The sequence below is a fragment of the Batrachochytrium dendrobatidis genome, assembly GCF_000203795.2.
Source record: "Batrachochytrium dendrobatidis JAM81 unplaced genomic scaffold BATDEscaffold_19, whole genome shotgun sequence".
Classification (NCBI taxonomy): domain Eukaryota; kingdom Fungi; phylum Chytridiomycota; class Chytridiomycetes; order Rhizophydiales; genus Batrachochytrium; species Batrachochytrium dendrobatidis.
Genome location: NW_006281117.1, coordinates 200,185 through 212,743, shown reverse-complemented (window position 1 = coordinate 212,743; position 12,559 = coordinate 200,185). Strand labels below are relative to the sequence as shown.

Here is a 12,559-nt window from a genome sequence, read left to right as displayed (position 1 = left end):
GTGAATACGGCAGTAAAACCATCTTTACTACTCGATCCATGTCTGCATACTCTTATCCAGCTGCTCGTCGTGACGATTCTATCCAAGACAATCTACATGGAACTATTGTTGCTGTAAGTGATTGTTGTTGTGATATTGCTGTTATTGTATTAAAATGATTAATGTGTATTACTGTCATGATCAACATATTATTGTTAATAGGATCCTTATCGTTGGTTAGAAGATCCAAACTCTGTAGAAACCGAAACCTTTGTGAATGCACAGAATGCAGTCGCAGAACAGTTTCTGAGTCAATGCGATTATCGATCCAAGTTCAAAGATCGTATGACAGCGCTTTACAACTACGAAAAGGTCGGATGTCCTATGCATAGGGGCGACGCTTACTATTACTTTCACAACACTGGACTGCAGCCTCAGTCAGTTCTCTACAAGCAGAACTCGTTGAGTCCTGATGCTCAACGTAAAGTGTTTTTTGATCCAAACACTCTGTCTGTCGATGGTACTGTGTAAGTGATGACTAGACTGTTGGATGTTGAATGAGATGCTAATCATACACTACAATCAGTTCTATCAATACGTTTGCCTTTTCTGAGAGTGGAAAGTACTTTGCTTATGCTCTGTCTGCCAGTGGTTCTGACTGGGTCAACATTCATGTGAGAGAAACTCAAGATGGAGTCACTACGGATTTCGAACCCAAGCCTATCGAATGGGCAAAGTTTACGTCCATCTCATGGACTCATGATGATTTGGGTTACTTTTACAGCAGATATGTCAAACCCGACACGCTGGATTCAGGCAAGAAAGGCACGGAGACCAATGCTAACAAGTGTCCTTCCACTTACTATCACAAGATAGGATCGTGTCAAGATGACGATGTGATGATTTACACGGATCCCAGCCATCCTGATCGCATGGGTTCGGTAACAGTTTCCGATGATGGAAAATTCTTAATCTTGCATACTGTCGATGGGTGCAATCCTGAAAATGCTATTCATATTCATGAACTCAAGGGTGAAGTGTCTGCTTCCAACAAGCCTGTATTCTCTCCTGTATTTACGTGAGTTTCCTATTTTAATTTTATAAACTATGAATTGGAATTGATACTAATCTGCATTTTAATCCAGTACATTCGATGCATCGTATCGTTAGTAAGTGTTTTATCTTTTTAAATCTGTATCGTAAAAATATATTCCTGAAATTCCTATCCACTCCATTTCTAGTGTTACCAACGATGGTCCAATCTTTTGGTTTTCCACTACGAAAAACTCGCCTAAACATCGTATTGTTAAAGTTGATGTTACTTGCACTGACAAGGTATGTCGGGCGTTTTGTAGTCTTGCAATCATTCGTGATGTGTATTACTTTTCAACCAACTCTTTCAATATAATCAATTCTAGACTCTTGTCGAGGTTGTTCCAGAAACTGAAAATGTCATTTCTACAATTGAAGTTGCAGACAATAACAAACTCATTGTGACGTATCTAGCAGATGTGAAGCATATTGCATTTGTGCATGATCTTTACACTGGTGGTCTTCTTAGTCCTACTAAGCTTCCTTTACCTGAAGGATCCATTATCAATGCTATGCAGGGACGCAGAAAGGATTCGGAAATATTCTACATGTTTTCGTCATTTTTGACTCCTGGTACAACTTACCGCTACGATTTCAAAACCAATTCTCAGTCTGTGTTTCGAGAGACTATTGTCAATGGGTAAGACGGATTTTGTTTTCATTTTTGATGGTTTGTGTTCAATTACGATGGATTACCAACACAAATTTATTTGCTATTTAGACTTTGCACCAGTGATCTTCAAACTATTCAAGTCTTTTATGAAAGCAAAGATGGTACCAAAATTCCCATGTACATCATTTCTCATAAAGACACCAAACTGGATGGCAGTAATTCAACTGTTCTTTATGGTTATGGCGGCTTCAACATTTCCATTACCCCATCCTTTTCTGTCTCGTGGCTGACCTATGTTCAGCACTTGCGTGGAGTGGTTGCTATCGCCAACATTCGTGGTGGAGGTGAATACGGCCAAGAAAAGTGGTACGATCAAGGTCGCCGTGCCAAGAAACAAAACGTGTTTGATGACTTTCAATGGGCTGCCAAATGGCTTATTGCCAACAACTACTGCCGATCTGAAAAAATTGCCATCAATGGTGGCTCAAATGGTGGTCTGTTGGTTGGTGCATGCATCAATCAGGCTCCCGAGCTGTTTGGTGCTGCTGTAGCCCAAGTCGGTGTTATGGATATCTACCGATTCCATAAATTCACAATTGGTGCTGCTTGGACTTCTGATTATGGCAACCCTGACAATGCTGAAGACTTTGCTGTTATGAAAAAGTAAGTTTAGATCTTTATTGGCAAATCCACGATATATATATATTGCTAGCATTCTTACCAATCTACTTTACTATCTCTACTGCCGTTTGAACTATAAACATAGGTACTCCCCACTGCATAACATTCAAAAAGAAAAGCAGTATCCAGCTGTTTTGATCATGACTGGTGATCACGATGATAGGGTGTAAGTTGTTCCTCTCGAGTTTAAATAGTCAAAAATGAGCTACTGATACTATATTTTTCAAATATTTGTATTCAACTTTTGTTGAATCTACTGCTCTCAAACAATCAGTGTTCCACTTCACTCTCACAAGTTTATTGCTGAGCTGCAGCATACGCTTAAAGACAATGTTAAGCCACTCATTGAGCGAGTCGAGGTCAAGGCTGGACACGGTGCTGGGAAATCCACTCAGCAATTTGTAAGTTGGCGAATCTGTAAGCTTGATATGACTGCTTTAAAGTGAAATAATGTTAACCCATTACTCTATTTGGCTTTAAACACTGCAGATTGAAGACACTACTGACAAGTTTGCATTTATTGGACTGGCCACTGGTGCTACATGGCACGACTGAGCCACTATTCGTGTTGGTTTCACTTTTGGTATCTATTCCAGCCTGATTCAACCATTTTTATCATGCACTGGTTTCTTTTTGAAACGTGGTTGATAAAATGTGTAATGCCAGCGGGAACTTTGATTTACTCTAGTGTTGAATCAATAATGATTGAATGTTTGTTTCTTTACTTTTCAAGTTGTTTTGCTTTTTGGGGCTATTTTTTAATGAGGATGAATCAGTTGTTTGGGTTACATTACAAACGTCACTGGATTTTATTTCTGATAAATCTAATCATTTCCACGGCTCGTCACTGCTTTTTGATAACTAAATCGACACATTTAGCTCATTTTTGAAATGGCTCGTTGTTTTTCCGTTTGGAATTGTAATGTTACTATTTAGCAATCCATTTATAGTTTTGGCTATTTGCATTACAGAGGCAGGCATACCCGATACGGATCAACCATATATTTCTGGGCAATGATAGTATGTCCGATTTGAAAAAACTGCTTCCGCTGTTGATAACCCATCCTCATACGGCCCAAATAGTATCTGCGCTCTTTTTGGAATAGGAAACGGCGGTGACATGAGATGAGGATGCAAGTGCATATTCATGTACTCTCCTTTTCCAAATTCTTGTCGCAGATGCTGGCTAGGTAAAATTTTTTTTGCGCGTACAACTGGAGTATGTATATATCGTCTTGCAGCCACAATACCATGCAATGAATTTGAACGATGCTTGGATTTCGATTGAGACGTATTCAACAAGAGTTCGGTTGGTACTGGATCGATTATAGTTGATATCTGCAAGTTTGTAAGACTAGGAAGTTTTGTTGTAATCACCTCCGAATCTGATGTTTCGTCAAGTGAAGGAATCAATTGAGTGGGATCTGACAAGACACTATATTCATCATTTGCGTCATCAGAGGATTGTGAGTGTAGAACAGTTTTAGTCTCCATTTTAAACTCTTTATATGCTGCCGCGACCATATCTGTGTCAAGACTTCCCGAAGTAATGCTCACTCCTGGAACGTTATCAAACATGCTGTCGAGCATACCCACATCACTCTCACGACTCACTCTTAAAAGTCTGACTTTACTTTCGCGACGAGATGAACTAAACTCGGTTGGCGTCCATACACTTCTTAAAGGTCTGGCTGTAGGGTCTGCATTGAGTGCGAATACATCTGGGTAACAAACCCCATTTGGTTTAACTTCTGATTGTCTCCGAAAAATGTTTTTTTGCTGTGACGGTGAACTTTTAAGAGTAAACTCATCTTGTGAGGTATTTATCAAGTCGATGGATGTGTCGGGTGATCGAAGCAAAGGCACAATTACGTCAATAGGCTTTTTTGGTGGACGTTTGACAATTGTAGAACTGTTCCATCCATTGCCTACATCGTGTTTTCCAGCGGATTGTAGATGCCGAATACGTTGGTGAGTTTGATGTTTGGAGGAAGCCGCTATATTAGAGCCAGAATTAGGCTGACTTTCACCAAATGCACTGGGTGCAACCTGTAAAGGTAGAGTTTGGATTTTACCATCTCTGTCCCGTATCCAAAGCAATGGTTTCGGGTATGCGGCTATTTCGTGTGTGGGTACAACAGCTACTTGCTTGAATTTGAAACTATCGTGATCTTTTTTCATTTGTTCAGTTTCTATTTTTGATGCAACGGTTTGTTTTTTGCGCAACTTTTTTGTGTGACCATTGCTATATCTATAAGCTTGAAAAGAGTCCACATTCAGTTTACTACCACGATGATTTTTCCCTGGCGAGTGAGTGTCATGATTTGCTTTTGTTGCTATTTCATCAGAAATATGCATAGGTGGTTTTTCATCGACATGTTTAAACGATGCATCTCTTGACTGTATAGTAGATCGTGTCAATGAACCTCTGGCTGACGTTTTTTGTTTGTGATCTGCTGTACGCGATTGAGTTGTTCGATGTTTTTTTCTATTACGCACGTCAGCTTCAGACACTTTGGACAAAGGCATCGACTCGTGCGTTTCAAGTGTCACTTCGAATACAGATCTGTTGAAATATGGTTTTCCTTTGATTTTTTCGTGTTCATTCTGTATTGACAGAGTCGTTTTGATTGGTTTATTCAATTTCAAGGATGCTTTGGACAATGATGTGCGTATTTGTTTGGCATGTGTAGTTTTGTCAAGATTCAAAGAGTTTAATGGAGCACTCGATATGCAATTACGATGTCGGTATCGTATGTTTTTGCTAGCTGTCAGTGTATACAGTGCATTTGGGCGAGGTGCTTTGATTGGTAGAGATACAGTCATAGATGGAGCAGACTGGGTTGAGATAAACGATGTTTCTGTATTGCATCTCTTGATACCCGACCGACCTATTTTAGAACAATGTATTTCTGCCGCGGATGGTTTAATCACTACAATCGAGTCGTGTTGACTCCATGACTGTGTTTTTGAAATACTATGAATTTTTGACGAGGTATTACCGCTGGTAGGAGTGTATATTTTATGAAAGGCTCGTGGAGTCGTTGCCTTGGATACAGAAGCACTAATACTCTTTTGCTGTACTGGACAAATGATCTTTTCGATTTTACTCGACTGTTCGATTTTGTTCGTGTCTGCATGTGTTGGAACCCAATATATTGAATCTATACTTTCTTGGCCTGGTATATGTAGTTGGGCTGAATCTTTTAAAAATCGTATCATGCAATTATAAAACATTAAATTGAGAGTATGAAAGGTGTGATTTGACTATCAATTGACAAAACAGCTATTGATGTTTGGTGGTGCCTTACCTGGATATTTAGCGTGTGATCCGGTCATTTGTTTTATCTGCTTGCCTTGCATACTATCTGGCAATAAAATATTGGGAAAATGCTATAAAAGTAATCAAATTGAGAATCCACTTCAAGTAATCGTGCTATCAATCATATATTGGAAAAGATACAAGATGGCCTGTTGTTACAAACGTATCGCTTTTATATAAAGGGATATTTAAAAGGCTAAAATCAAAACTTTGCCAAAAATTGTTCCTGCAAAGTTATTATCGCTTGTTGAATTCAAATCAAATTGAAGCAATCAAACTTGTTAATCTGCAGCATTTCTCTTTGCAAATATCTGCATTTTAGATAGATTCAATACATTACGATGCAGATTGAAAATGCCACCGTCAGTCGACCATCTGGAGACCAAAATACAACACCAATGCTGCTTTCTGAACCAGTCAATCCAGATAAAGTCGCGGATGCACTTTTCTCTCAGCCGCGTAATAGAGCCTTACACCACTTTTTACCTGGTCCGCCATTACTTCCACCACTCTCCACCTCGATACTATCACCAAAACATACCCACAACTACGTATCCAACCAAAAAAATCAGTCCGATAATATACGATTACAAACAGAAGCAGACCCATTGTTTTCCACCACTTCTCCATTGCAGCATATTCATCACCAAGATCCAACTACTGAAAAGTATGTATTGAATAACGCATTTCAATCAAATATCAAGGAAATAGACGCAGACGAGCATCATGATAATGAATTGGATAGCACGTCAAATCAAACATCTGTATTGAATGTATGCAAGCAATGCCAACATACTCTTTTAGCCACGTTTGACCATTGCCTTTCACGGCACGTCAATTCAGCTGCCTTGACATCCATCCATTTAATAGACGAAGTCGCTGATGCCATGCCACAACGACCAGTTCCATATTTTGATATTATTAAAGATCCAACAGTGAAAAAACCGGCTGGGTACATTGATCCCCACGAAAAAGTAGAGCAAGATCGATGGGTATTTCAGCAACAAAAAGCATCCCAAGCTCGCGAAGACCTTGGAATGAACTCGATACACAAACGGAATGCCACACACACTATCCCATCGCATTCTGGTCATGTTGTTTCAGGTGAGATTTATAAACGCATGATAAATGCACGAGATAAAGAAATCATGAGACTACGTGGAGAATTGTTTAGTCTGGGAAGAAAGGAACAGATGGAATCAGCAAATGTTGAGCGTTTAAGAGCCGCACTCAACCGATCGGTTTATTTCTACATGTTTGCAGAGGAATGGCAACAGAGCGAGAGTCAACGACTGCAGCTTGATGTTCAACATTTAAAAACCGAAGTCTCCTCCTTGATGGCATTTTTAATTAATGCTGAAGAGGAAAAGCGAAAAGTAAGTGAATGCACAAGTATGTTGGACACGTTTGTAATATGTTGAATCTAATAGATTTTATGATTTTGCGTTTACCCTGCAGCTTCATGAAGAGATTGCAACAATGCATCAAATAGTCAAGAGCAAAGATTTTGGTGTCAAGGAAGCCGAGAAATCAGTCGAAGAAATGAAAAAAAAGCTTCAAGACTCTTTTAAAGAGTTTCTAGCAATGGATGATACAATGACTCGTTTAAAAAAGGAAGCCCAGCGAGGAACAGAGGCGGCTGAGTCACGCAACGGTGTTCTTCAAAAAAATCTTGAAAAGCTTTCTATTGATTTTGAGCAATCTGCCAAAGAACTCAGTATTTCGCTAACAAAAATCCGAGAATTGGAGTTTGAGTTGGATGAATTGGTTCAGCAATTTAATCTATGCGGAGAAGGTAAGCAAAAGTCGGAGGAACTCAATATTGTTATATCATCAGAATTGGCAACTACGACTCGACAGCTACACGATGCCGAGGAAAACATCCAGCAACTGTCTATGCAAAAATCAAAGCTGGAGGCTGATTTGAGATTGCTGGACCATCAGTTTAATGATTATAAAAAAGAGGCAGAATTGCGGACTGCCAAAATCACCAAAGAGAGCGAGGCATGGAGTACTGTAAAAAAAGAGTTGGAGGTGCAACTCAAAGGTAGTCGATCTGAGAGTGAAAAATTAGGAGCTGCATTAAAGAGTTTGTCACGGTCCAAGGATCAGCTTGAAGCATCGACAAAATTGTATGAACAAAAGTGCGAAAAAGAAATTGCTTCTAGAGATGTTCGCATCAAAGAACTGGGTGATTTGCGTATAGATGATTCAAAAACCATCAAAAAGATTCAAGAACAAAAGGAGCAGCTGATGTTTCAAACTACGGATCTTCAGAATCAACTTGATCGAGAATTATCCAACGTCAATGTACTGACATTTGAAATGGCTCAGGTGAGGCGTGTTGCTGATGAAAAGGCTGCGCTTTTGGATGAGCAGATTGAAAAACTCTCTGCAGCAAAGTCCAATCTGTCCAATGATAAACGACAGCTTACTGAAAAAATCAAGACGACACGAGCAGATCTCAGACAAAAGGAAGATGAGCTTACCAGTATCAACAGCTCATTTACAGAGTATCAAGAAAAGGCGGTAATATTAGAGGCGCAGCTGCGACAAGAGCTTTCAACATTGCAAACTAACCACGCACAACTTACTAGAGATTACAAATCACTTGAAAGCAAACAGCTTATGGTGGTTGACACAAATGTTAAGCTCAAAATGAAGCAGGATCAAATGCAAAAAAGCCAAAATTCTCTCGAGGAAAATCTAAAGCAGAGTCGACAAGAGGCAGGTATTGCACAACGCGACAATACTCGGCTAAGTACCGAGTTGAATAGAAGCAATGAAAATTATTTGTCGGTACAAACAAAGCTGAGTGCAGCAGAGCAAAGGGTAGTCGAGTTATCTGAAGCAATCGAGATTCTCCAAAGCGAAACAAGCGACATTCTTCGAGAGCGCAATAACGAAATCCGTCGATTATCGAATCTGTTTGAGCAAGCTCAACTTACCATGCAGCGTAATGTAGATACCATTGCACAGTTGACACATACAACACAGACACTGCAGACTCAACTGGCATCTACGCAAGATACACTCACTTCTGAAACAGCCCATTGTGAACAACTTGAAACTGCATTACACGAAAATCGACTTCAATACCAATCCGAGCGAAAGCTACGAATTGAGTTTGAAAGAATGAAACTGCATGTCACAAGTCAAGAGTCGACACGCGAAATTGAGATGATATCTGAATGGAGACAACGAGATCGCAAACTAGCAGAAGTGGCAACTGGCTTGCATGTTGAGTACGACCGGCTCAGTGATTTTTCAAAACTACTCCCAACTTCAAAGCAGCTTGGAAATATTGAGCTGGCAAATACCAAAGAGTTTGAGTGGTTAATTAATGATGATGCTGCCATTCCTCAAAAGTCATATCGCAAATCCAAAAAACAAAAAGAATAGTAGTACTTGCGCCGCTGAAGCATAGTTTACGTCATGACACTAATAGATGCTATATCTGGCAATTGTTACATACCGTTATATTCACGTAAAATGAAACACTAAATAAGAGTGTATAATAAAAAGTCGGTTTCGTGTTTGATTGATGTCGATTTACTGGACAATATTGTATCATGAACGAATGCTCAAGGTTACAACTCACTGGTTAAACACAATCTGTCAATCGTTCAACAATGAGCAATATCACGAATATAGTTTATATTGTCCATTCTCAAGTTGTGCCGAGAATTAAAAAATGGTCGAGTAATTCCAAATACACAAGAATCAAGAGTGTCTATCAAATCAATATCTAGTAGAAAAGCACAATGAATATTTAACCATTGTTTATTTCAAAGCAAAATAAAGGCAGTTCATGCATGAGTACAAAAATGTTCTATTTTACGCGAATACAGCTGTGAAATCAAAAGGATAAAACGATTACATAAGGATAGCAGTACCAAAGACAATTGCAATAGTACTCAGAGAAACAACGAAAATAGTGGATGCAAAAGCAGATTGAAGTTGGATCTTGCTAGCAGAAGATGAGTTTGAAGATGAGCTCGAGTTTGAACTGGGTCCAGTTGTTTGAGGCTTGGCACCTGTCTGAGATCCGTTTCGAGAAACTGGTGGGGAAATATTCATCCACAATGCCTCGTTGTAAACTGCCTGAACCTGGAGACAACCGGAAAGTAGTTTGGGAGTTACACTCGACTGTTGAAGAGCGGAAATGGCTGCAGGAGCTTGAATAGCATAAGGGTAAGCAAAATCGTGCATAAGAGAAATGGTTCCACTTTTTGTTGGGCTTTGAGCACGGGCAGCAATAAGCTGGGCTACATCTGTGACACCGTTAGTATCACCAGTGGCATATGACCATTCAACAACAGTCAGATTCATGTTTTTGACAATGGCGCGAACACGATCGTCCATGGAGTCATCTATTTATCATGATTTGTATTGAAGCAATAATAATATTGAATATTCTGTTGCATAAACTAGCACATTCATAATGTATACCAAAAACAACATATTCTTACAAGGAGGACGGAAGTATCGGGGAGTAACACCAATAACTTCTTTGATAATGGCAGCAGCCCATATCAACTCGGCGACAACTTGCTCGTTTGTAAGAGTGGTCAGTGCACGGTGGGACCAGGTGTGAATGCCAATTTCGTGACCATCATCGTGAGCAGCCTTGAGCCATTGATATCCATCAAGGACACGAGAGCCAATAACGAAAAAGGTTGCTTTAATTCCAGAAGCCTTTAAAGCGTCAAGGACGATTTGAGTGTTGTTGCTATTCAAATAAAACGGTCAGTTTAGGGTTTAGGTGCAAAAAGTGGCTTACGGCCGTATTCATGTAAATAGAACACGAAATAAGGGTGTTTAATAAGTAGTCAGTCTCAATAGAATCATGATTCATATTAAATCTACTGGACAAAGTTTAGTTGGTTTTCACCTCTGCGCATTTTATAAGCAACTGAATGGATGTTTGCATTGCAGTTTCAATAAACCACATCAACAACCGAGTCTAATATCTGAGTTACAATGGATGAATATGATGATCGTACAATGCATGGATATGCCATACGAAAATAGTATGTTTAAAATTATAGTTTGATTATGCGAATATCATATGATGGACACTGTGCTTGGAACAATAGTTGGGGTGTCTATTAAAGCCAATACAGTAGCAAAATGCAGCGAATATTCAACCACTGCTTATTCCAAAGCAAAATATAAGCAGTCAATGCAAGACAAATACAGAGCGTGTTCCATTTTACATGAACACGGATGTAATAATGCATCCGAGTTACCGCAAGGTACCAATCAAATAAACACAATGTAGAGTACAAATTCGTGGCATGAACGAAATGCAACCAATTATTTGACAATCAAGCGCATATATGAATGGTGCTACTATAAGAATCATTAAACATTGAAATCAAATTTTGAAACAACTCACGTTGGACCATCGTCAAAGGTCAATCCCCAGTCATTGTCGTTTACACATCGAGTAATTTCTTTTGAGAAATCAGGAGTAACAACAGGACCAGTGGCGAGAGGAATGTTTGGTATGTTTCCTGTAAGGAAATGAGCACTCCAGCTTGGATCGACAGGAGCAGGATCAAATTTGTATGGATACTTGGTAGCATCAGGCACAGCAGCGACCGTAGACTGAGTGGCGAATCCAAGAATGGCCGTGGCAATTAGCAAAAAGTAGGTCATGTTGAATGACTAAAAAGTAAAAATGTCTAGGTGAATAAAGCCGGTTACGCAAGCAAGTTTGCAAAAAAACTGGGAATCGTCGATTTATCGGAAATCAAAGCCAGTATTTATATTATAGGATTTGACAAACTGACTCGAGTATTTGAATTATGATATCTGGTTGCCATGAGAAATAAAAAGCACGACACTGCCACTCAAGCCTCAAATGGTTACTTGAAACTCTTGATCCCCAGCCCAACTAAGAATATTTAAGGGACAGCCAATAAAGAGACTTGAATTCCGGCAAAATACATCCGAGCTGCATAATAGTCAATTGGGTTTAGGTCACTTTTGGTTATTTTCAGTAGTCTACATACTCAATATTGCATTGCAGTTTATTCAAGGATGCTCAAAATCACATTCCAACTGCGGTGATTTCTAAAGGTGAAACTAAGCTAACAAGCCATACACAACAAACTCGATATGTAATGAATTCGTTTCATTTGGCCTGATCAAGCCACCAGAATATCCAAATCAAGTCATTGGGCACATGTGTAGCTAAGCGGCATTTACAACCGTATTCACGTAAAATGGAACACGCTCTGCATTTATATTGGTTTTCATTTGCTCTAGGATAGATAACATTCGCTGCATTTTGCTACTGTATTGGCTTTAATAGACACCCCAACTATTGTTCCAAGCACAGGTCCATCATATGATATTCGCATAATCAAACTATAGTTTTAAACATACTATTTTCGTATGGCATATCCATGCATTGTACGATCGTCATATTCATCCATTGTAACCCAGATATTAGACTCGGTTGTTGATGTGGTTTATTGAAACTGCAATGCAAACATCCACTCAGTTGCTTATAAAATACGCAAAGGTGAAAACCAGCTAAACTTTGTCCAGTAGATTTAATATGAATCATGATTCTATTGAGACTGACTACTTATTAAACACCCTTATTTCGTGTTCTATTTACATGAATACGGCCGTAATGACCTATAAGTTACGGCGCATTCATGTATATTGCAATTTCTATGGGTTATGGCTGAAGACAATAAATGCAGCTTTGCTCTTACCTTGGCAGCATGTATCTAAAAAAGACCCTTGAGCATTACAGCTGCATTCAGGGTATGCTATACAGATGATTTTTTGTGTAAAAACAAGTCATTGCCATGATTGTTTTTGCCAACATGCCATCTATAGAATAGTTGCAG

At 39.2% G+C, this 12,559-nt stretch overlaps 3 protein-coding genes across 3 annotated transcripts; 1 reads left to right on the top strand and 2 right to left on the bottom strand.

Annotated features, from left to right (window-relative positions):
- Positions 1 to 38: 38 nt before the first annotated feature.
- BATDEDRAFT_92713 (uncharacterized protein) lies at positions 39 to 3,100 on the top strand (the record flags this gene model as incomplete). The annotated part of the gene is made up of 10 exons (XM_006682964.1): positions 39 to 113; positions 202 to 506; positions 566 to 1,057; positions 1,125 to 1,148; positions 1,221 to 1,314; positions 1,398 to 1,711; positions 1,793 to 2,347; positions 2,451 to 2,531; positions 2,640 to 2,766; positions 2,855 to 3,100. The coding sequence occupies 10 exons, from the start codon at positions 39 to 41 to the stop codon at positions 2,918 to 2,920; spliced, it is 2,133 nt and encodes a 710-aa protein (XP_006683027.1). The 3' UTR covers positions 2,921 to 3,100.
- A 258-nt stretch (positions 3,101 to 3,358) lies between these two features.
- BATDEDRAFT_28580 (uncharacterized protein) lies at positions 3,359 to 5,728 on the bottom strand (the record flags this gene model as incomplete). Its single annotated transcript, XM_006682909.1, has 2 exons — positions 3,359 to 5,568; positions 5,677 to 5,728. 2 exons carry the CDS (start codon positions 5,726 to 5,728, stop codon positions 3,359 to 3,361), a joined length of 2,262 nt encoding a protein of 753 aa, XP_006682972.1.
- A 3,835-nt stretch (positions 5,729 to 9,563) lies between these two features.
- On the bottom strand, positions 9,564 to 11,351 carry BATDEDRAFT_92788 (uncharacterized protein; the record flags this gene model as incomplete). The annotated part of the gene is made up of 3 exons (XM_006682941.1): positions 9,564 to 10,060; positions 10,160 to 10,419; positions 11,089 to 11,351. 3 exons carry the CDS (start codon positions 11,349 to 11,351, stop codon positions 9,564 to 9,566), a joined length of 1,020 nt encoding a protein of 339 aa, XP_006683004.1.
- Positions 11,352 to 12,559: the final 1,208 nt, after the last annotated feature.